Source organism: Pinus tabuliformis, chromosome X (assembly GCF_031772625.1).
Source record: "Pinus tabuliformis cultivar Carrire ecotype Pingquan chromosome X, CPIR1, whole genome shotgun sequence".
In the NCBI taxonomy this organism is placed as follows: Eukaryota; Viridiplantae; Streptophyta; class Pinopsida; order Pinales; family Pinaceae; genus Pinus; species Pinus tabuliformis.
In genome coordinates this window covers 1239436660-1239462879 of record NC_142308.1, presented here as the reverse complement: position 1 = coordinate 1239462879, position 26220 = coordinate 1239436660, and the positions used below count along the sequence as shown (strand labels likewise).

Genomic DNA, 26220 nt, shown 5'->3' with positions numbered 1-26220 from the left:
GAATAATCTTCATTGATTATTCTGAGCTAAGCCAAATACGAACGACTCACTATGGATCCGACACCAACAATATGCCAAAAATATTCTCCTTAATGAATACCTTTATTGAATGTGGACGTGATAAATTACAGTCGTATTCCTTCAATAATATCGACTGATAAAATAATATCCTATTGAAAATGACAATCAAATGGCCAATTTGAACACTCGTCTACTTCAACCACTGATAGCACGCATGACTGTTGTAAGGAAAAATAATCTCAAAAAACTGACAACCTAAAATACTCCTCTGGGTGTGTCTATATAAATATCCGGCAAACTAAACTAAAAGCAAAATATGGCAGACTAAACTAAAAGCAAAATTCCCAAACCTTGTACATAGATTAACATGCAATATTAATAATTAGAAGAATATACACATGTTGTAATACATGAACTACCCGTTTAAATCTATACAGCTTCACAAAGAGATGCCTTCATTTTCACCAGAATAAATAAGTGAAATTTGAGAACAATGTGATATAAACATACTGAAATACTAAACTGAAAGTAATTTCCCAAAAAAATTCCAAAGAGGGTATCTCCAAAAAATGAGACAAACTAAATTCCTCATTTGCCTAATTGATATACAGAAACCACATAGTTACAGAATACAGATATTTGTGAGCATGGTAGTAAAATGCAATTAAAGGTTAGTTATTAGCATTCTTGGTGTTAAGATAGGTTAAATCTTTCTTTCATTCTATACAGATTAGTCTTCGTTAGAATAATGTTCACAAAAGAAGTCTCCTTCAAACTAAATAACATCTCCACAACAGATGTGTCGATGGAAATGTCAATCAAATAGGTAAAACACATCCTATAATACATCCAACCTAGGTTCAGGTGGTCATAGCTTACAACATTTTGTCGGCAGGGGTCAACACAATTCATGAGAATGTTATCTATGATTCCATGATGGACTCGTTCGTCGTGAATCACGAAGGATAGATGTACCACTCGATGCAGCTGGAGAAGGTGAAGAGGCTGCAACCTGAGTACCAGAAATTGACAATGGAGGCAAATGTGCATGCTGTGTGTGTGCTCCATATGCCCCAAGCAATGAAGGGCTTGCCAAAAGACCTTGCGATGGATTGGGATTATGCGGTGAATGACCAACACCTGTTAAGCCAGCCTTTGTCTGTTGGGAGGACTGCATAAACCATAAGTGGCACTTTTGTCAGAGAAAACAAATATTCAATTGCCATATATCACTACAACAGGAATAAACATCACTCAATTATATAGAGCAAAACTTGGAACCGTAAGGAGCAGCATGATAAGCATTTGGCAGCAGAATCAACGACTTAACAAAATGTTCTAATAGTATCACAGCATGCACCCCAACATTATGAGAAGACTCGCCCAAAAGCTCAGTAGCAAGAAAATAAAATATTCTGTCAGAATAATGCTAGTTAACAATCTTCATCTATATAACCAGGTGCCCATCAGACAAAGAAATGGTTTTGTTTAACAACCAAATCCTTGTAACCATAATAACTTGAGGAAAATGCCTTTTATCTAGCGTTGAATCAAAAACTATCAACGGCGTTGAATCTTCATCTATATAACCAGGTGCCCATCAGACAAAGAAATGGTTTTGTTTAACAACCAAATCCTTGTAACCATAATAACTTGAGAAAATGCCTTTTATCTAGCGTTGAATCAAAAACTATCAACGGCTCATGTTACTCCAAAGTCCAGGGGCCTGGGGCTCAGAGACTGGCGAACACAAGCATTTACAGGGGATGGCACCCAATTTTCCAGAAAACATGGCTTTAGCTAACAATCCGGACTAGCATTAAAGGCATACTTCCTTTGGTTAACATAATTTCATTTTAGAGGAACATTAAACCCGATCAATTTCCATGATCTGCTAGTGGAATTTACATGTACTCATCAGCATCAAAGAAAACATTTCCTTTGCTCATGAGTCACAGCAAAAGGCATCTCAAAATGGTCTTGTTTAACAACCAAATCCTTGTAATCATAATAACTTGAGGAAAATGCCTTTTATCTAGCGTTGAATCAAAAACTATCAGCGGCTCATGTTACTTCAAAGTTCCTCAGAGACTGGGGAACACAAACATTTACAGGGGATGGCAACCCAATTTTCCAGAAAACATGGCTTTAGCTAACAATCCAGACAAGCATTAAAGGCATACTTCCTTTGGATAACATAATTTCATTTCAGAGGAACATTAAACTCGATCAATTTCCATGATCTGCTAGTGGAATTTACATGTACTCATCACAGAAAACATTTCCTTTGCTCATGAGTCCCAGCAAAAGGCATCTCAAAATGGTTTCCATAGCAACAAGACCAAAATAAATATCAGAAAATGCTATCTGCATTGTCTTCGACTCACCCACAGATTGGGCATCTATGTTGCTATGTCCTTACACAGAACTCCATTAGCTCCACAAACATGACTTGTGGAGACTTGAAAAGTTTCAACCACTTAACTCATTTGGCCAGTTTGGTAAAGCCAAGTAAAAACTTTTGGTCCATTAGCTCGATACTAACGTTACTTGCAGAAACTAGAATAGTTTCAACAAATCAACTCAATTGGCCAGTTTGTAAACCACGTAAAAATTTTGGTCAAACTCACCAACTTCACAAAATTTAAGGATTTTGAACAGCACTCACTCAGTCTTGAAAGTTCCACCTGTTGACTCAGCTGGCGGCACTATCAAGCAAAATATTCCTTTTTTCATCGATTGACTTGCTTATTTGTTGTTTTGCACTAAGAAAGACAGTTTTCATCTAAGACAGTTTGCATGGTTTGAAGTGCCTCCAAAAAGTGCTGTGCTGATACCTCTTCTAAACTCTACAAGCATTTTCAATTTATGACGAGGAAATTTCAGTAACAATCTTGGGAAGGAAGGAGAAATACAACCTCCCTTGGAAATTACTGAATCCAAGAGGTAAAATCAACATCATCAACTATTGGGCATTGTCAATGTGATGTCAGTGCAGAGAAAATCGAACGCCTTTTCCAGTGCATATAATGGATGTTTTATTATTAGAAGGCTTAAAAATCCATCCATTGCAAATTACAATGTACAAGAATGTCAATGGGCTGTTTCAATATGGCATGGTGATTCAGGCAACAGAGAAAAACATACTAGGTAACCTTCACATTTCTACTTCACGTTTATTTTTCAGAATTTTGCATTTATTAGAGCTTGTCCTCCTTAATTTTCAATTTTTAATTATCAAGAATTCTACACTATACTAGCCACACTCTAAGCACGCTCTAAGCTACAGAAGTTTGTTTTCCAGGTACTGGGTCAAACCTGTAGTGCATCCATATGAAAGCATAATTCATTATAAGTGGCACATTCACTATAAGAGGCACAACAGGTTGACTCGAAAACAATAAAAACAACTTTACGAGGAGAATTTTGGAGCATTTAAAAAAAACAGATGTTCATTGTTCAGTGTTTATGCCTATGTTGAAAATCAATGTGAATCTCATTTGAGAGTATTTACATCACCTTATATCTATGTTGTACAAAATATAATTCTATGGATTTGTTATGAAATCAAAAATCCTTGAGCATTCCTTGTGAAATTGTCAAAGTTTTATGTACTTTTTTGAAATCAAGTTATTATTTAGTTTTCGATCTTGTCTTGGCAAGTTTAAGTCTCTTGTTTAGATTTCCTGAGTCATTCTAGAGTCCAACTCATTTGACTTGTTGAAATCCCCTTACACCATATGTCCGGTCTATCACTAGAATAGCACACAAACACACTAGGAGTGCTCAACACTAAAACAACTTTGCACAATGGAACATATTAGCAGTGAAATCAACAATAGTACACAAGAATATATGGACCCAAATCATATTTCACATTAGTGCATTTATAAGAAAACATTAAGGCTCCCGTACTAAGGATCATGGGATCATGGTCCTTTACAACCCCTGATACAAAGTAATATACATAGTATACAAAATCTAGGGCTTGAGGTCTAATCCTTCAGACCCTCAATCTGCCCATCACAACAAAGACAATAACTTGACTTGGTGTAGCAATATTTTTACTTCAGCCCTTTGTGTCCTCTTTGCCCTTGATGTACTTGGCTGTCCTTTGCCTTGAAAATCACACAGTGATTAGCTCCTTGAGTCTGGGCTTATCTTTTTAGCCCTCAGAATCCTTGCTACCTCCTTATCGCACAGGTCACGACTCCTCTCAAAGCCCTCAATGTGAAAATTTCTTGAAATGCAGCAACTAGAATTTACTTTTCTAAATGATTAATTATGCAGGTTATTTGTTACGGCAAATAACGAATAAATCATGCTGCAATTTCTTCACAATAAAATTACGCTACGCAATAAACTAGAACTGAGAAAATAGATGCACACACAATAAAAAAAGACACCAATATTTTTGGACAAAAGTCCCTAGAGAAACTCAACTGGGAAAACTGGTGCAGCAAATGAGGGTTTAATTTTACTATGCAGCAGCAAAACCTGAGTACAATATTGAATATCTAGATGCCAATCTTGAAATCCTCCAGCAAATCTCCTGGCAAAAATAATTTGGAGAAATTTTCTCCCATATGCAAAATCACTGACCCTCCCTTCGGCCTGCTCGCACTACCTGACTGGTTGCCCGCACTCCTGGCCTGTGCAGTTCGTACGCCCTCCTGGAACTGCTCCAAACTGGTCGTCTAGCCTTCTCTACAGCGGGATAGTTCGATGTGCCAAGGAACTCGCTCTCCTTTGATGTGTCTCTGGTGTGTGTATCTCCAACCTCATCGACCTGCTCTTATAATCTCTCATTGGTGAACCAGTGGCCATGATTAAATATCCATCAACGGCTAAAGATCATCTCAAACTCAATTTGTGTGAGTTTCTACAGCTTTCTCACCTTTCCTTAATTAATTACTATTGATTAACCAGTTTTCCTAAGTTACGTTTACGAAAATTTTAAATGATGGTTAATTAATTTAATTAAAGTGTCTCGCAATCTTATCCCGCAAAACGTTTTCTAAGTTTTGAAGATCTCATGTTCTTAGCCTCTCTAACACAAATCAAGACTAGAACACCTATCCAATGCTACAAAAACTAACACTCCCTCTTGGCGAGAAAGGTGTTTTGTCTTCTTTCGTAACAGCTTCCCTCGTGCTATTGATGTCTGACATCCATAACAAACTATCACTGTCCATCAAGCCATTACACATACTTTGATTCATCTGCTAACTCTGTCGCTGAACCATCCTGCATTTGTGTTGTTGCTGACATTTGCTCTATGCCTCCCTGCACTGCTACCATATCTGCTTTGTGCTGCAACTGATCTCATGTTGTTGTTGTTGCTGCAACTACTGCAACTGAGAACCAAATCCCAACAACTGGCTCTGCAACTATCCACTAAGTCCTTGATTGCAGTAGTTTTGCTCTGTCTACGGAGTAATTATCTGCGCCCAATTGTCATTGTGCACCGAAGTAACTGACTGCTACTAGCTCTGCAACTATCCCTCAGAACCTAATTGTGCCTACTGAATAATATGATCCAACTGTTACTAAAAATTGCCGGCCCTGTAGCAAGGGTATTGATCCATAAGGAAACATCTCTGTAATGTCGTCTTCCTTGGATCCTGCCCAATCCTGCAACTCTGAAGCACTATGCTCCTCCTCCATCTCGAGATATAATTGTTATCACCATGTGCTATTACTATGCAACTTTGATCATACACTGATGAAACCTCCGCATTGTTGCTTTTGCGTTGCCACTATACTGTACTGCATCTACGTTGCTGCCATCAATGCAACTGCACACTGATCACCTAAAATCCTAAAGTACTAAGCTTCCATAGCGTTATGGCTAACTTGTACGACCTCCTATAGCAATCTCGTGCATCCATCTCTAGAAAGCTGAAAAATCTGTGAAACTCAAATAACTGGGAAATAAACAGGAATCTCCTCCCTTTCCTGCTTGGCCTCTCTCTGCTACTCGCACTCCCTCCAAGAATGCGCAGATTTGCTATTGATAGCCTTTGAATGTCCCTTCTCCAGTATTAACTCTCCTGCTACCTCAACTGGGCAACTCGCTCAACCTTCTAAAAGTCCTTCAAAATCTAGCACACACTTTGCTACTCCTAAAGCTCGCACTAGTTCATTGGCAAAACTACTACGACCCACTACAACTAGAAATTTCAAATCTCATCCTGGAAACTGAATTTGGAAAGCCTCTGAGAAGTTCTGGAAATTCCTTTGTGTGCTTTTCTCTTCCCCCTGGTGTTGATCTGCTAGTGCAAAATCTGTTGCAAAATCAACTGCACCCAGGTCTACTCAACGAACTGACTAATCTGCTCAATGATATTGCTTCCCAGCAAATCCATTACTTGCAAATATTTACTTTTGAGGCTAATCGAATTTTTTGTTGGCTGCAACTGAAAATCGAACCCTTGGCTCTCCAATTCGCACTCTTCGCTGGCCTCTTCACAGATCCGAGAAATTTTGCCCAAAAACTCCCTATGACGCTGCAAAAATTCTCCTTTGCTTCTGAGCTTTTGATCTATCTTCCAACACACACTAATACCATGTGAAAATTCCCTAAAATGTAGCAACTGGAATATATTCTTCTAACTGATTAATTATGCAGTTTATTTGTTACAGCAAATAGCGAATAAATCACACTGCAATTTCTTCACAATAAAATTATGTTGCAGAAAATTTACTAGAACTGAGAAAATAGATGCACACATAATAAAAATGACACCGATATTTTTGGGAAAAGGTCCCCAAAAACACCCAACTAGGAAAATTGGCGCACCAGAAGAGAATTTAATTTTATTATGCAGCAGCAAAATCTGAGTACAATATCTGGATGCCAAAATCCCCAAGCAAATCTCTTGGCAAAAATAATTTGGAGAAAATTTCTCCCTTCTACAAAATCACTAAGCCTCCCTCTAGCCTGCTCGCGCTCCTAGCCTGCGCAATTCGTACAACCTCCTAGAACAGCTCCAAACTAGTCGTCTAGCCTTCTCCTGCCACTATAAAATTTTGCTTTGCCTTCCGGAATGACATTTTGTCCTCCAGCAACTGACCTTAACTCTTCTCGACTACTCGCACTACTAATATGGCTAACTCGCACCACCTTCACAGCTTCTTTGCAGAATATTTCGGCCTCCCCTCTGCTGGCTCTCCAAAACTCTCTATTTTTGCTCCCTCTCACTTTTGCTTTCCTTCTGGCTCAAACTCTCCTTCTTTGCTTGACCTCTACAGCTGGATAGTTTGACTTGCCAAGGAACTCACTCTCCTTTTATGTGTCTTTGGTGTGTGTATCTCCAACCCCATCGACCTACTCTTATAATCTCTCGTTGGTGAACCAACTGCCATGATTAGATCTCCATCAATGGCTAAGATCATCTCAAACTCAATCTGTGTGAGTTTCTAGCAATGTCACATGGTTCGGGTTCGGGTTTGGCAATGATTAGGTTCGGTTTGAGTTCAAATTATTTGATCGAATGAAGTTCACCATTAGGTTCGTGTATATATATAGGATAAAATAGTAAGAAATCAACATCAATAAACATCAAAAATGCTATTACGGGCATGGAAACTACAAGGATAAAATACAAGCTTGAGTTGTGACATGAAGTTATGAGTTTTATCTATGGACTTGGTCAATGGCTATATGGTTCGATGAAGTTCGCCAAACCTCAAAAAAAAATTAAGGTTCACAAAAAATTTGAACCTCAAGATTAAAATTCGACAAACCTTGTGACATAGGTTTCTAGAGCTTTCTCATCATTCCTTAATTAATTGCTATTAATTAACCATTTCCCAAGTTGGACTAACAAAAAATTTAAATGATGATTAATTAATTTAATTAAGGCTTCTCGCAAGCTTATCTCACCCAAACCTATTTTGGGTTTTGAAGATCTTGTGTTCTTAACCTCTCTGACACAAATCAAGACTAGAACACTTGTCTGATGCAACAAAAACTAACACTTGACTGCTCATACCAGACTTATCCCTTCAGTTCACTACATATATCAGCATCAAATCTTGTTGTTCAAACCTCCTTTTCATGAACAAACTTCACATATAACTCAGCAATTCACCTTCAACGAATAGAAACCTCCTTTGCTAGCCTTTTGAGGCATCTCGGCCCTCTATGCTCATACCAGACTTATCCCTTCAGTTCACTACATATATCAGCATCAAATCTTGTTGTTCAAACCTCCTTTTCATGAACAAACTTCACATATAACTCAGCAATTCACCTTCAACGAATAGCAACCTCCTTTGCTAGCCTTTTGAGGCATCTCAGCCCTCTATTCACAAGCCTGAGGCCTCTCGACATCCTCCTAGACCTACCACCTAGTCACAAAACAACTTGGCCCTGCTTCCCAAGGGTATGAAGCCTCTCAGCCCCCCCTTCTCTACTTGTGACTTAGCTCAGACAAGCTACGGCCTTGTCTTATCTTCTTGTCAACACACTGAGGTCTTTTCGGCCCTCCTGCTTGTTGATTTGAAGCCTTTCAGCCCTCCTAATCATAGACAGAATTTCAACCAGCTATACATTTTCAATGGTAGACAAAAACCTTAGTGGGCAGCCTTCTCTCCTCGTCCAGCGAACAAACAAATAGACAGCCTTCTCTTGGATGCTACTCGTTCTTCTTGAAACAGATAGACTCCATCTCAACTTCTCTTGGTGATCTGCGGCTCACTTGGGCTACTAGTTCTTCACAAGATGAACTTGTTATGATGTGAAATGACCTCTCATAAGTCTCCAATTTATACACTTATGTGAGTGATCTTGGGGCTTATCCTTATCCATCAAAGAAACCCCTATTTTACCACTCAACAACAAACTAGATTAGTCAAGTCTCAAGCCCACTACTTTGGGTCAAAGCCCCAACCACTTGGGTAACTTGCCCAACCAATTCCCTTTTGGTGTCTTTTCTCCATTCGGAAAGACCTTCCAGACTACCCAAATTTCAACACTCCCTCTTAGTGAGGAATGTATTTCCATCACACCTTGAAATCTCAAACTCCATGACTGTCCTCGCATGAGTCATGACTGTCCTCGCATACCCATCACTGTCCTCGCATGAGTCATGACTTCCCTTGCGTGGCCATATCTATCCTTGCGTGTGCCACGTCTTCTTTTGTAATAGGCCTAGCTTTATCTCGCATGGTGCATGACTGTCTTGGCATGCAATATGAATTTTGCTTGCACCACCATGAGTGTCTTCACATGGTTCATGACTATCCTTGCAAGTGTTGAAAACTCATCTCTCTCTCTCTCTCTCTCAAACATGAAGGTTCAGACTTCCACTAAGCAATTGCCCTTCCTCTATAATCTCCCTTTGAAGCTAGATTCCCTCTAAGTCCACACAACCTCCATTGGATCATTTTTCTTTCCCTCCTGGAAAGTGCTACAACTGAACTTTTGTACTTCCAAAGCCATTCTTGAGTTGCAATAAAACACTAGGTCTAATCCACTCTAGACCACCGCAACTCAACACTGCAAATGTTCTCATCCTCTTGGGTCAAACACCTCATGTGCACATGGCTCCACTGTCAAATGTGAAACTCCACAACCCAATGAAGATATTACCTCGCCATCAACCTGCCATCCACACAGAGCTAACTTGCTCATGCCAAAGCACTCCTTCAACAGTGCCACAAAACTTTAACAGTCATCAGAAATCCATGATCTACAACCTACCACACAACAAACTGTTGTGCTCCAAGTTCTCCACCGATCCACCTGAACTCCCATCCTACCTCATCACCAAACCAGTCAAGACCACAAATCCATGTTTTCTATTGAACCCTCAGTGCCATGCTCACTTGGAAACACTTTGCTTTCACAACTACCTCTTAAGTTGTTTTTTTTGTGCACAATTTGATCCCCCTGCTTCCTCAAAGTAGCTTTGATACCACGTTGAAATTCCCTTACACCCTAGGTCTGGTCTATGGCTAGACTAACACACAAACACACTAAAAGTGCTCAACACTAAAACAACTTTGCACAGCGGAACATTAGTAGTGAAATCAACAACAGTACACAAGAATATATGGGCCCAGATCATATTCCTCATTACTCTATTAATACGAAAACACTAGGGCTCTCGTACCAGGGATCATGGCCCTTTACAACCCCTAATACAAACTAGTATCCATAGTATACAAAATCTAGGGCTCAAGTTCTAATTTTTCAAACCCTCAATCTACCCATCACAACAAAGACAAATAGTTTGAGTTACTTGTTGTGGCAGTCCTTTGCCTTCAGCCCTTTCTGTCCTCTTTTCCCTTGATGTACCTAGTTTTCCTTTACCTTAAAAATCACACAGTGTTCAGCTCCTTTGGTCATTGTCATCTTGTTTCCCACCTAGCAAGTTTCTTAAATAGCTCCTTGAGTCTAGGCTTATCTCTTCAACCCTCAGACTCCGTGTTGCCTCCTTATCACACAGGGAATGACTCCTTTCAAAGCCCTGTACACTCGACTGCTCACAATGGGCTTATCCCTTTAGTTCACTCCATTTTTCAGCATCAAATCGTGTTGCTCAAACCTCCTTTTCATGAATAGACTTCACATATAACTTAGTAATGCACGTTCAACGAACAACAGCCTCCTTTGCCCACCTTCGTTGACCTTATGAAGCACCTCGACCCTCTATTCACAACCTCGAGGCCTCGAGGCCTCCTACTAAGCCTACAGCCTAGTCACAAAACAGCTCAACCCTTCCTTTTTAAGCATAAGCTAGCCTCCTCAAGGTCTTGTCTAGCCTCCTCTCGTCCCTGAGGCAATTCGGCCCTCCTTCCCAAGGGTCTGAGGCCTCTCACCCCCTACTGTCCTTGGCTTAACTCAGACAGATTACAGCCTTGTCTTATCTTTCTATCCACACACTGAGGTCTTTTCGACCCTCCTGCTTGCTGATTTGAAGCCTTTAGACTCTGATCTAGGGCTTTGGCCCTCCTAATCACAGACAGAATTCCTGTCAGCTATACCTTTTCAACAGTAGACAAAAACCTTATTAGGCAACCTTCTCTCCTCGTCCAGCGGATAAACAAATAGATGACCTTCTCTTGGATGTTGCTCATTCTTCTTGAGACAGATACACTCCAATTTGGCTTCTCTTGGTGATCTGCATTTCACTTGGGCTACTAGTTCTTCTCAAGATGAACTTGCTATGATGTGAAATGAGTCATGACCCCTCACAGGTCTCCAATTTATTCACTTGTGTGAGTGATCTTGGAGGTTTTCCTTGTCCATCAAGAAACCCCTATTTTACCACTCAACAACAAATTAGATTAACCACTTAATTAACTTGGGTCTCTAGCCCACTACTTTGGGTCAAAACCCTAACCACTTGGGTAGCTTGCCTAACCAACTCCCTTTTGGTGGGTTTTCTCTATACGAATAGGCCTTCCGAACTACCCAAATTTCATCAACTAGCTTAGGTCAACAGAAGAAAAACTTTGTAGTTTAGTCTCCAAGGAAGGCCAATTCCTTTTGTCCTAATCATTTTCCACCTCACCATTTCCAACAATTTCAATGCATTGGCTAGATATCTTTATTAATCTTTTCATGCATTGATTGTGTTGTAAGAATTGTGTCTCTACTTTGCATATCAACCGTATTATACACATAAGTGATCGCCTTGCATTGGAAACGGAATTTCTCTCAACAATATTTGTAATCTCTATGCTACCTCTTGAAACTTAATTACCCCCAATCTCTGTCAACCACATGTCACAAAAGGTTGGATATAGTTATTCATGTTTAGTTCGTCATATAGATGACAAATCTTGTTAATATCGTGATTCATTAGGTTGGTGACTAGGCTACCTACTCTTGTTTCCTCTTCTAAATGCCTTTTATTCAAGCATCTCCACTTCTACTACCAAAAGTGTAGAGTTTAAATGTTCTTCATCGGTTCCAATTTGTTTAACAACATATGAGAATTTTGTATTAGAAAAAACTGCAACCTTATTGATCAACATTATAAATTATAATACAAAATATGTTGTTTGGAATTGCATAGTTGGGATGCTCGGCTATATACTAAAGCAAAGTTTTACAAAATTCAAAATATCATCTACAGAGGATAGCTAGGAACTTCTGCCTAGGATAGATTCGAAAGAAAACACCTAAAAGCAACCATGCTTTGCAGAACATCAAGAAAATATGACTTTATGAAACATACGATCACGTTATCCATCAGAATGTCCAACAAAAGTAGGATGGAATCTTCAGCTTCAATCTCCACATATTCATATAATTGATCAATTGTGTCCTCTTCTTTGAAATCCTCCTAACCAAAACCCACTAACAATCCAATATTTGATGCAATAGATTGAGAGGTCACCTTTTGAAGGATAACCAACTTTATTAGAAATTGACACCTCCTTTCCAGTAACTGAATTTGCTTGCCTTGTTGAAAAATCAGTTCCATCATTTAAGAGGATTCCTTGCCATGAGCCTCATCATGAATGTGCAATTTGTTGAAATATTCTATGCCCCCTAGATCTGGTATGTGCCCTAGCTAAGAACACAACACACTTTAGAAGCCCAACACAAAGGGACTTTGCACAACGGAGATATTCAGCCATGAAATCAATTAAGTACACATTTATATGGCCCAAATCTCAACCTTTATTAATCCACTAATAAAGAACCATTAGGGCTCTCGCACCAGGGATCATGGCCCTTCAGATCTCTAATACAACTAGTATACAATTAGGCTTGAGATCTATTACATCAAACCTACAATCTGCCCAACAAAATACAAAGACAAGTCTTGACTTACTTGTTGAAGGTAGTTGTTTGTCCTCAGTACTTTTAGTCCTCTTGTCCACTACTCTTTTGGTTGTCCTTTGCCTCCAAGATCACACAGAGAACAGCTCCTTTTGTCCTCTATCTACATGTTGCTATAGACTCATTCTGCTAGATCTAATCACAAAATCTGACTTTCTTCTTGCAGATCTGACCTTCCAGCACTCAAATTTGACTTTCTTCTTGTAGAATTGACCTTCCAGCACTCAGATCTAACTTTCTTCTTGCATATCTGACCTTCCAGCACTCAAATTTGACTTTCTTCTTGTAGATATGTAACCCCTCAAAGAAAAATATGCATCTAGGTCCTTTAACCTCCCTCTCTCCACAAGTGAAATTCTTTCTCCACTTGTGTGTCTAAGCCTCTCCTTTGGCCTCTTATTTATACATTTTGTGTCAGTGACTTGGGATTTTCCTTGTCCATCAAGGAACCTGCATTTAACAACTCAAACACAAATTAGAATAAACACTTAATTATCTTACGTCCAAACCCCAACCACTGGTTAACTTGCCCAACCAACTCCCTATTGGTATGTTTTCTCCAATCAGAAATACCTTTCGAGCTACCAAAATTCCAACACTCCCTCTTAGTAAGGAAAGTATTTCCTTCACACCTTGAAATCGCTAGTTCCATAACTTTCCTTGCATACTCATGATTGTCGTCGCATGAGTCATGGCTTTCCCTTGTGTATCCATATTTGTCCTTGCATGTGCCACATCTTCTTTGGTACTTGACCAAGCTTTATCTTACATGGTGCATGATTGTGCTCGCATGCAACATGACTTTTCCTTGCACCACCATGAGTGGTCTCGCATGGTTCATGATTGTCCTTGCTTGCACTGAAAACTCCACTCTCCTGCATGAACTTGAAGATTCAAACTCCCATTAGGTGACTAGTGTTCCTTTGCAGTCTCCCTCTGAGCCTACAAACCTCCACTGGCTCACTCTACTTTGCCTCCTGAAAAGTGTTGTTACTGAACTTGTGTCCTCCCAAAGTCAATCTCTAGTTGTGGTCGAACAATGGATTTAATTCACTCTAGACCACTACAATTCAACTTTGCATGAGTCCTCATCCACCTAGGTCAAATACTTCATGTGCACATGGCTCCTCTGCCAGATGTGCAACTCTACAACCCAACAAAGATACAATCTCACGATCAACTTGCAATCCACAAAGAGCTATCTCATCCATGCCAAGACACCTTCTTTGTTGAACCTTTTGCTCCAGGTCTAGCGGTGTCACAACGCCCTCTTAAGCTGCTTCCTGTGCACACTCTGATCCAACTGCCTTCAAAGTAGCTCTGATACCATGTTGAAATTTTCCATGCCCCTAGATTTGGTATGTGCCCTAGCTAGGAACACAGCACACTAGATAAGCCCAACACGAAAGCACTTTGCACAGCGGAAATATAACAGCAGCAAAATCTCTAATACCAGAGATCTCGTACCAGAGATCATGGCCCTTCAGATCTCTAATACAATATCATGTCCCCATTTTTATTCTTCTTCATAGTACAGCGAAGGTGGATTTCCAGGACAGGGGTTGACCAGGTCAGTGGAGCAGGTTTATGTCATCAGGGGTCTCGATGGAGTTTTGAGGAGTTTTTATGGGATTTGATGGCATTCGCTTGGCATGTTCCATCATCAGCATAACTTGCCTTTCGTTTTGTTGCATTCCGACACCTTTAAAAAATCAGCATTATTATTGGGCAAAACTTAATTAATTATGCTCGAGGTGGCATTCTGGGGGGGGATTAATTGATGGAATACCTCAATGTAATAGCTTGTTGGAACCGGAACGAGAAGATCTACATGATGGGAGTTTTGGATGGGAATTTCGGTGACCTGAGGGGACATGGTGGCCAATTTACCATTTTCCCGCATTAAAAAAAAAAAAAAATTAAAATAAATAAGGGAAAAGTGCTCCACGATTAAAATAATAATAAAATAGAAGATTCAAGAGGGGTCCATCATATCTATAAAAGAGGAGGAGGTGGCCATTAGAGGACATCTTGGTTTTGATATTGTTTCTTGTATGTGAGGTTGAGAACTTGATTCTCTACTCTAGCAGTAGCCCCAGGACGGAAACCCTCAGGTGGTTCAGTGAGAGTGGGTGAGCACCCATCTCTTCCTTGGGTGAATCCATTCAGGGTTCACAGGTTGTAGTTATTTGATTATCAGTTTGTTTTGGGAGGCCCATTGCACCATTATTGCAGATCTATTTGTGGCCAGTTTATCTCAACTATCTCTGTTATTCTATTGTTCCAGCATGTAAAACCCCAGTTTATATATATTATAATAAAGCTGAGAATGTTTCTGCTTATTGTTTTATGGAATTGCATGCATTTCATCTGTTATATTTTACATGGCAATCTTCTGTTTATGAGTAGAAATTTCGTGTGAAGGGTTTGTTCCAAATTTTCCTCAATTGGGACATTACAATGGTATCAGAGCACCAAGCTTGGCTCAACCTATGGGTTCCCACTCTTCGATTGTGGTTGCTCAAGGGTTTTGGGGGTGCCAAAATTCCCTTTGGTAGGAAAATCCCAAAATTGTCACATCTTCAATAAAAGACCGACAAAATGGCTATAATTCTTGAGGAGAGTGGGTTTTAAAGCGCTGAATCAAATTTTGAATGGGGTCGTATCAATTTTTTTTAAGGTCAAACATTATTTTAAAATTTTCTCAAGGGGTTGTGAACTTTAATTGATGAAAGGTCGAATTGAATAAGTTGTTCTACAGGAGCATCGATCTACTATTTCACAGGTGTCTGTGGCAACTTATTCCGGAGCCGACTCACTCTTTATTTTGTGAAGGCCGCCAATCAAAATTTTATCAAGTGGACCGAGGAGCTGAATTAAAATGGTTGTATAAGTGCCAAGAGGGTCGCACTCACATGAAGATCAAGCTACTATGTTGGCCGACAATTGAGAGTGGATCGTGCATGAAAGCCGTCACATTCCCAGTCGTCATTCGTTTCTAGAAGAATCGCAAAGACTCGCTGGTGACAAACTGAGAGTTGAGTCACAACCCATTCAAGAAGGAAAAGGTCGAGAATTCATTTTCCGTCAGTATTGAAAGACAAAATTCGTGGTGGCTGATGTGTTAAAATCGGAATGCGTTTTTTTCTTGACGCCTCTTTGTGGGCGAAATTATTTCTCAAAAATTTGAGAGTTAAACATTTCAAAGCAGCCACCTGTTATTGCATGACATGATATTTATTTCAAAAAGCGGCGTGAAAGTGAAAAGGTTTGAAGCGGCTATGGAAATTTATCAAAAATTAAAAATCCAACATCATTTGACTGAGGTCCAATTATTTCATTAAGGCCGCAGGCGAATTTTTTATTAAAAGGTTCTATTACGTTTTGGAGCGGCTCATGTCTGTTTGATAAAAGCTGTGGACGTGCGCGGACAAGAGCCGAGATTTTGGTTGAGCGAATTGTTTTGCCTAAGCACCTAAAGAAGGCTGAATCATTTCTGTTGTGCAGGTCAATTGATAAAAAAGGAGGCTGCACTTTGGTTTCCAGTGTCTCTGCTCCACGCACTTTCCAGAATTCATACACATCGGAGACGCCGAAATTGGGGATTCGTGGTGTCAAAATCCATCTTCAGGGACGCGTGCACATTTTGGTGGTTACAAATTATTATCGGAAGACTGAATGCATCAAACAGTGAGTTCCACAAGCCAATTTATCACGGGGCCGTATTATCTTCGTTGTACCAGAATCTTGTCAAGATACCGAGTTGAATTGGTTAGAGAATTTTGGTGATCGAAGTCAAGGAATTCTTGCCTGTTCATTTTCAAAATCCTGTGGCATTAATTTGAGAAAAAGGCAGTTGGTTCCAGGCCTTGAGCAATCTTTCTAGAAGAATTGAGATTAGTTTAGTTCATTGGCAGTCGTCGAGCAAATAGCAAAAAGTATTATCTTCGTTCCAGTTTAATTACGAGCCCAACCAACCGTAGGACGAGGAGCGAATTGAAAGAAGACTGATTCACATTTTGTTGGAGCAAGAACAGAGGATCAATTTCTTAATCTTGGGCTGAGCCGAATTTGGCATTTTCTGAGCAAGCTGCAAGTGAGATTGAATTTTTGGTGCCTTTAGACAAGTTTTGGAGCCCAAAACAAAGCTTGAATTCCTTCCTTTCCTTGTTGGGTGCATTTCTACAGTTGGAACGTGAATTTCTCGAAGAGAACGGAGATCAAATCTCGTCATCTTTGATGGTATAACTGGAGGACGTATTTCCGATTCATTGTAGTTGTTGTTCATTACTTTAATTTCTTAGCTTAGGTAAAGGCATATTTTAAAGTTATGCTAAGAGAAAGCACCCTCCACCATTCTTAATCGTTGAAAAATCAAGCAAAGAGAAACCACGCTCTCGAATGCACCTAGGTCTTCCCTTACAACAGTCAATTCAACTTCTGGAGCTGATTTGAGACATCTAGACCAAGACTGGAGTGGAGACAAGCATTCCGGGGCCTCGTTATATCAGGTTAACTGTTTTCTTGGAAATCTTTGCTTTATAATCTCAGTGCATGTGGTTGTATGATAGTAAACTCATTGTTGTTGGAAGTAGTATAAATTTACTGTGATGTTTTCCTGGTATCTATTCTAAACAAAAAAATCATCTACAACATGCTTGTCAACCAATTATTTGACAAAAAAATTTCAGAAACAATTTATCAAACACTCTCAGAAAAATTAGTGGCAGAACATACAGGGTTTACCATTGACAGATTCCTGTAGGAAAAGGGGGGGGCTTGTTTCTTGACGACTATTTCTACTGAATATTTTTCACCATATGAAAATCAAAGAGGTACTCTACTGTATGTTGATGTCTTGTTGTTCCTAAATGATGGGGTACTTAAAGCACCTCTTAGATCAACACAACAGTACATTAGTAGAATGCAATCTGAACCAGAACCCCAAACTGAACAACAAACATTTCTCAAGAGAGGCCTATGCAATTCTCCAGAGAAAATAGCGAAAGGATGTGCAGAACGTGCAGGAAACAAGCCCCAAATTTTTTGTAATTGAGACAGATTTGAAGCACATGAGGGTCACATGGAAAGTTTTCTTCAAGCTTGATGAACTAGATGCCCTCCTTAAAAAAGTCAGTCAATTAGAGGGAAAGAAGTTGATGTGGGCTTTGAAACCAGCCATGCTAGCTTTAATACATCCCAAGTTCTTAGAGGAACCTTGTGAAGGGGGTATAAGAACGTGCAGGAAACAGGCCACAAAATTTTTGCAATTGAGACAGATTTGAAGCACATGAGGGTCACATGGAAAGTTTTCTTCAAACTTGATGAACTAGATGCCCTCCTTTAAAAAGTCAGTCAATTAGAGGGAAAGAAGTTGATGTGGGCTTTGAAACCAGCCATGCTAGCTTTAATACATCCCAAGTTCTTAGAGGAACCTTGTGAAGGGGGTATAATTCCAGCCGTATCTTGTCTCAGTAACATCATGAGACTAACAGCCCCTATAGCTCCTTACAATGATGATGTTATGAGGAGAGTTTTTAGACTGGTAATAGAAACTTTCCAAGACTTGGATGACAGTGTAGGTTCTACCTTTGGGAAGAAGCTTGAGATTTTGAAAGCCATGGCCATGACTAGGACTTATGAAATCATGTTTGATCTAAAGTGTGATTGTTTGATCTTGCAGATGTTCCAATGTTTCTTCAACATTAGGAAACATCATCCTAACACAATGATAGCACACATGCAGTCCATTTTGTCATCATGTATGAGAGGCTGTGACGCCATCTGTCAGGAGTTGTAGTCTAGAGTGTTATTTGTTTGGAGAAGAGAGCAATTGGTCTCACCGATTGCTTATGAGCTAGCCGAAAGGTTGGTTGAGCAAAACATTGGGTTGCTCAGGAGACAGTTAATCAGGGAGGAGTTGCTCGAGTTTGGGGGATCGCGAAGCAGGAATGAGCTGACGAGCAAGGGACTTTTCTTCATCTGCAAAGGACCTTGGGGACCTGACCAATCATGCTTGAGTGACACTGAGGAGATGACAGCGGTAGAGCAGGGACATATTCTTCATGTCTGTCAAGATGACGACTCTTCGTTGGACGAGTCCATGGGTTCATATGATGATACCTTAGAGGAGCATGAGCAGTGATATGGAGTTGATGACAGTAGCCCAGATATGCATCCAAGAGCAGTTGATTGTTCCCATGTGGGAAACAGATCAAGGAGCAGATGAGCGGTTGATGATTCAGCATAAAGAGCATATAGAGGAGCATGAGTCATGGCTAGTCAATGACATCAGGCCAGATTCATATGATGAGCAGCCCGTGGGTCCTAGAAGAGACATTCAAGATAGTGTGTCACCAGTGATGATGGATGATGAGCAGCGACCATTGGGGTCAGTGGTTGATGAGAAGTAGACAGATGTACAGACAGCTGGAAGGGTGACGATGTTCGCTGACACTTGTCCTTAGGAGATGTTGGAGTATGACAGGACAGTTTGGTAGGAGATTGGTGGATTGGAAGAGCGTGGAGTTTCCTATCAGGCGAGGGAGATGGTAGTGCATCCATCTTTGGGTCTACCCATTGATGAGGTGCAAACAGGTGTAGTGGCAGCTAGCCGAGATGCAACATTTTCAGGCAGCAGCCCTCTCCATGAGTACATAGACAAGGCTTACAACACAGTTTGGCTACTTATACCCATTACAGGGAGAGTGGCAGGACTTTCTCAATAGATATTGCTAACCAACCAGATAGGGCAGCATAAGTCGAGCATGCACTAGCATCAACATAGTAGACTCGTTCCTTACACAAGAGTTTGTGACTTAAATTGGCGGGACATCAGGAGTTAGTATCCTTTTTATGGGGTATCATTCTTAGTTGGGAACAGTGTACTGCAGAAGCCCTTAGAGGTGGGGGATATTACATGCTCCAGTCGCCAACAGAATGTGGGTTGGCCACTCATCAGTATCTCAGCGCAGCATCAGTATGGTGAGACTGACCTTGGGGTATGACAAGGATTGGATTGGAGAGAGGAGATGAGCCAGTACACAGTTGGTAGGGCAGCATTCAAGGCCAGAGCTATAACACAACAGGAGCTATGTAGCATTAATGCTCCTTCTTGATGGCATTGGGATCCAGGTGGATCTACTAGCAGCAGGTTGAGTCAGAGATGGACATGGGATCCAGGTATTGAAGGATCTAGTCACGTTTTGATAGCTCAGGGACGTGACGTCGACCAGTGGTTCATATGGGATCCAGGCATTAGGTCTTAGTGGCATTGGTCCACCAGATTGGTCCACAGATTTGGATTGCTCGAGGGCACACAATCCTGGGGGGGGAGGACTGTCATGTCCCCATTTTTATTCTTCTTCATAATACAACCAGGTTGGATTTCCAAGATAGGGGATGGCCAAGTCAGTGGAGCAGGTTTATGTCATCAAGGGTCCCGTTGGAGTTTTGAGGAGTTTTTATGGGATTTGATGGCATTCACTTGGCATGTTCCATCATCAGCACAGCTTGCCTTTCGTTCCATTGCATTCCAACAACTTTCAAAAATCAGCATTATTATTGGGCATAACTTAATTAATTATGCTCGAGGTGGCATTCTGGGGGGGATTAGTTGATGGAACACCTCAATGTAATAGCTCATTGGAATCAAAACGAGAAGATCTACATGATGGGACTTTTGGATGGGAGTTTCAGTGACTTGAGGAGACATGGTGGCCAATTTACCCTTTCCCACATTAAAAACAATATTTTAATTAAAATGAAAGAGGGAAAAGTGCTCCATGATTAAAATAATAATAAAATAGAAGATTCTAGAGGGGTCCATCATATCTATAAAAGAGGAGGAGGCCATTGGAGGACATCTTGGTTTTGATATTGTTTCTTGTATGTGAAGTTGAGAACCAGATTCTCTACTCCAGCAATAGCCCCAAGACGGAAACCCTCGAGTGATTCAGTGAGAGTGGGCGAGCACCCATCTCTTCCCTCAGTGAATCCATTCAAGGTTCACAGGTTGTAGTTATATGCTTATCAGTTTGTTTTGGGAGGCCCATTGCACCATTATTGTAGATCTATTTGTGGCCAGTTTATCTCAGCTATCTCAGTTATTCCGTTGTTCCAACATGTAAAACCCCAATTTATATATATTATAATAATGTTGAGATTGTTTTTGCTTATCGTGTTATGAAATTGCATGCAATTCATCTGTTATATTTTACATGGCAATCTTATGTTTATGAGTAGAAATTTCGTGTGAAGGGTTTGTTCCAAATTTTCCTCAATAGGGACTAGCATACATAGTATACAATTAGGGCTTGAGATCTATGCCATCAAATGTATAATCTGCCCAACAAAATACAGAGATAAGTGTTGACTTACTTGTTGAAGGTAGTCCTTTGTCCTCAATTCTTTTAGTTCTCTTGTCCACTGCTCTTCTAGTTGTGCTTTGCCTCCAAGATCACACGGAGAATGGCTCCTTTATCCTTTGTCTACATGCTACTATAGACTCTTGACCTACTAGATCTGCTTCTTCGTATCACAAATTTTACTTTCTTCTTGCAGATCTGGTCTTCCAACGCTCAAATCAAACTTTCTTCTTGCAGATCTAACCTTCCATCACTCCGAGAAATCTGACTTTCTTCTTGCAGATATGACCTTCCAACACTCAGATTTCACTTTCTTCTTGCAGACATGCAGCTCCTCTAAGGTAGATCTACAGCTAGGTCCTTTAGCCACTCTCTCTCCACAAATGAAAGTCCTTCTCCACTTGTGTGTCTAGGCCTCTCCTTCGGCCTATTATTTATACTTTTTGTGTGAGTGACTTGGAGATTTTCCTTGTCCATCAAGAAACCCTCATTTAACAACTCAAACAAGAATTAGAATAAACAATTAATTATCTTACGTCCAAACCCCAACCACTTGGGTAACTTGCCCAACCAACTCCCTTTTGGTGGGTTTTCTCCACTCAAAAATACATTTTGAGCTACCCAAATTCCAACACAGTTTAGAAGCGCCAGAAAACAAGGATCTACCATCAAAGATGAGATTCTCGTGTCTCCTTAGAGGCCTTTGAATTTCCAAAATATCCCAGTGTATATCACTCCCTTCATAACAAAAACTCCGTGAATTATCCATCATGTCCAAACACCGAGAATGCTTTCCCAATATCCAATCCTACAGGAGGTCAAAATAACACAAAGGAATGGCACTGGCAAACATTCCAAAAATGGGGCACATATCCACCAAAGCACAAAAAAGGTTTAAGACCATTGAACTCAAAAGCCCAAATAAAGCTTTCAAAGGCCCAAGCCACCTAGAAATTGATTAATACAAACCCAAAGTAAAACCACAAAACCAAAGCAACTAAAACACACTAGAAATCAAGAAGACAAAGCAAGAAAAGGGCTCAACAATGTAGTCAAACCTAACAGGTGTACCAAGCAAGCAAAACTACAATATCCAAACCCCGGCATTGAGTATCTCGTTATCCCAACTGCAATCTGTTTAATGCCTTCACACACTTAAAAATCCACACTCAAAGTTATGAAGATTAAGTGCAACAATTCCTTGTTTTGCAATCCATCGATGGACGATCCTCTGTATAAATTTCATTCTGCCTTCAAATTTGATGTGTGGATATCATACAAGTAAATATATCGACCATGAATAAACTTAAGAAATTGGTTCTAGTGACACAAACAACCACTTTCTACATCTAATGACTCTTAAGCGAGAGGTCGAGCTTCCCAATCGATCTACACTAGCTTATTGTTCACCCTTAGAGCATGAAAGAATTCCAAGGATTAAAATCTTTTGAGCTCTTTTTGGATTCTTTGTGTAATTCTAGCCAAGGAAATGTCAAATTCTTTTATCTGCTTTCACATCAAAAATTATCATGGGGGGCTTTTCTAAGTCCCACAATATGGGGAAATGGGTATGAGTTTTTGAAAAGAGACTCACTAGAAACATGACCCCTCCCACACCCCACAAATGAAAGAAAATAAAAATGGAAAAGATGGTTGGGGCATTGAATAAGCACGTGGGAAAAATCTTAGCATGGTCTCTACCCCTCTCATCAGCCATCACCCAATTTCTAATCATTACATGATCTATCTAAAAAATGAACTTATGAACATCCCAACCCCAATGAGCAATAAATTGTTACATCCTTAAGGGGGGTTGGAAAAGCATAAAACAAGTTGGGTCACCTAAGCTATGCAAGAAAGAAAGACAAATCATTAGAGTAAAAGGCACACTAAAGGGTCAGAAAAAGCAAGCCAAGGAAAGGGGCAATTAATGCCCCCACGATTGCTCCCTCTTGTCATCATTATACACAAGATGTTGGACTTCCTTTAGTTGGTACCATGGCTATGGTCATCTCCCTTGAAGTCTTTCCCATTCCATGACCGCAATGATCCCTAACACAAGTGTGGTAACTCACTTACAAATCATGAGCTAGAAAGACATTGGAAGGCAAGGTTTGTGTTAAGTGTTTTTTTCCCTCACATTAAATAAGGTCCTCTATCATACATTAATGGTTCCTATCCCTAATGATGTTGGTTTCACTTAATCTTGATAGTATGTTTCAAGTGGTTCATCACACATGAGGGATGGTTTAACACCTCTCCAGCCAATAAAGAGGACGTCTAGCCCAAATTTGAGAGCGCATGTGACACTGTAGCACCAATGCGGCCCCCTTGGAATGAGCGTTGGGTTTTGAGGAGCATCCACATGGTTGTATGCCCCTTGCCACACCTTCAAATGTTGAAACACTAAGCCATGAAGCCAAGGTGTTGGATCGATTAATGATGTTCCCAAATAGACCCAAGATGCCCCCAAGTTGGCCTTGAACTCGTTTGATGGATGTTGTCGTGTTCTAGAGCTCAAATAGCAATGGAGATCAATTGAGATGGCTTGGGAGAGCATGTACACCATGTTTTGATGCCAATGTTTGATCCAAGAGCAGCCACATCACCCATGCATGCCTTAGGAGGGTGATGTTAGCCTTCTTGATGATGACGTCTTGGTGGAGATGTACCCATGCAATTTGATGATGTCCACTGGAGTGAGGATCACTCTTGGACTCGCTTTGTCACCTCCTTGAGGGAGATCCCCAATTTTGGAGGATGGCATCAAGATGGAGAGCCTCTCCTCCCAGAAGCGCGAAGGGTTATGACATATTTCTTATGTTTATCATTTTCTAAAGCTATCTTCAGGTCAACTTGTGACTTTTTAGCCTTGTCGAATGCTTTAATCAAACGTTTAGGGCTTTTGTGGTAAATTAGTGAAAATTGACTTGGTTGCCTACATATAAATAGCGAGAAGTCATTTTCATTTATTCATCATCACATAGACTCTCTTCACTTCTCTTGAGTGAATGCGCACTATTTCTCGTCTCTTTTTATCTTGGACGCGATGGATAATTGAGGGAGCAAATTGCCTTGGGAGGCATATTTTTACATGGAGAGACTATCTTTGGATAGTGAAGTGATTCTTGATTGAATGGTGTACGTATATTATCATTTCTTCTATTTTGCATGTTATTTTCTGAAATTAGGGTTTTTATTGTGCCATATTAAAAAGTGCCAAATCTCTCATTAAATCTTGTTTCCACATGTTATGCAAAATCTATCATTCAAGAATCCATCAAAGGAGCATGTTGCATGCATTGCTTGATTTCAAATTTCCTATTAACATTGATGTCACTCTCTAACTCCATTGCCCAATTGAATAGAGGCACTAGTCTAGTTGTGGGATCACCTTTAAAAATTTATCTTTCCTTTATTTTTTGGTAACTAGGGTTAGGGTTTGGTTTAAATTTGCATTTTATTCCTATATGTTATTGTCCTTTAGTTGTAAATTGCATTTACTAATACTTGAAAAGAAAAATATATCATTTATTGCATGTTTTCACCCCAAATTAGCGCTAACGTCTAGGGTTTATATTGTTGTTTCAAGCATCTTTAAAGTTGACCTATCCCTTGCTTACCTCTTAAATAGCTTTCAATCCTTTGTTGATCTCATCATTTAGGGGCCATTTCTTTGTTGTTATATGCTTTTGCATGTTGTAAATTTGCATATCATAAAAACCCCTAGCTTATAACAGTGTATTCTCTAGTTTATTGTGGTTGGTGGAAAATTTACTTAAACATTTATAACTCTTATCTTGGCCTCCTAGCATTTGCCAATATCTTCTCCCGTAACCATTAGACCCATATCACACTTGAACCTTCCATTATTGAAAACATTTCTAGGTGATTTGTCTGCAGGGTCCTTAGCCATTTGGCATGGAACACTAGTCATCTGACCTCTAAGTCTTGTCAGGCAGCCCTCCATTTTAGGGATAACATCAAACCAAAAAACAACAAGAGAGAGGATGTTGAGGTGATAATAGTGGTCAATCTCTTTGTTGCCATAAGACCTAGATTGCCTAGTAAAGTTTTGCATTAGGCATGCTAGATTTTGTTGTACTAGAGTAAAATGAAATTTGAAACAAAACCTTACCTGGTATTTTGGTCTTCCTATCCTGGATAGCCCTCTCAAAGCCAGATGTTTCACTTGCCATCCTATTTATCTCCATTTCTTTAGAATCTTTGCATGTTATTGCAAAGACGACACCATCCTCTAAACAAAAGTGAGGCATCCATCCATCACATCGACATCAAACCTAAAACCCTGGGAGCAAGAAAACAAGGGATAACGGTAAACCATTAAAACATGAATGGGGAAATGGAGTGTATCGTTCCATAACACATCAATCACTCTCCATATCAATAGTCGTTTCTCAAACCCATCATGCCCCTTATCCTTATAATAGGTATGAATGGCTTCTTTGGCCTCATACAAGTGTCCCAATTATGGGTTTGTCTCCTTCAACCAACCAAAGAACCTTTACCAAAGGTTTGGTAACAACACACGCCTCGTCCAACCCTGCCCAAAAGATCACTCAATATGAAACTAGCCTACAGATGGCCTCCCCCCTGATTTGTGGTTAAAAGATCACAACACCTTTAAAAAAAACATTATCTTCACATCCCACATAGAAGTTGTTGCATTTACAATTATACTAACAGGGGAGCAATTCTTACTTATTTAAACATTCGAACATCGTAAAACATCAGTAAATTAAATAAGTAACATAACACATAAATGCAAACCCTTATAAGAGAAAACCACAAAAATTCTTTATATGAAATATATTGTAGGCACCAACCTACAAGAGACACCAATCCCCTCGGTTGCTTGTAGGCACCAACACCAATCCCTTGTGCGACTTTGTAGGCACCAACCTGCGGGAGACACAAATCCCCTGCACTACTTTGTATGCACCATGCTACAAAGGACACCAATCCCCACTATTGCAAGACTTGTAGGCACCAACCTACTATTGAATT

General features: G+C 40.0%; 1 protein-coding gene across 1 annotated transcript in view; it reads right to left on the bottom strand.

Annotated features, from left to right (window-relative positions):
• Window positions 1-580: 580 nt before the first annotated feature.
• The window catches only part of LOC149144446 (tRNA (Ile)-lysidine synthase), a 74418-nt gene continuing 48778 nt past the window's right edge, over window positions 581-26220 (bottom strand). The window contains exon 4 of the mRNA XM_089453077.1: window positions 581-1192. Within this exon, the coding sequence (XP_089309203.1) occupies window positions 941-1192 (252 nt within the window). The 3' untranslated portion in view covers window positions 581-940. The remainder of the gene's footprint in view (window positions 1193-26220) is intronic.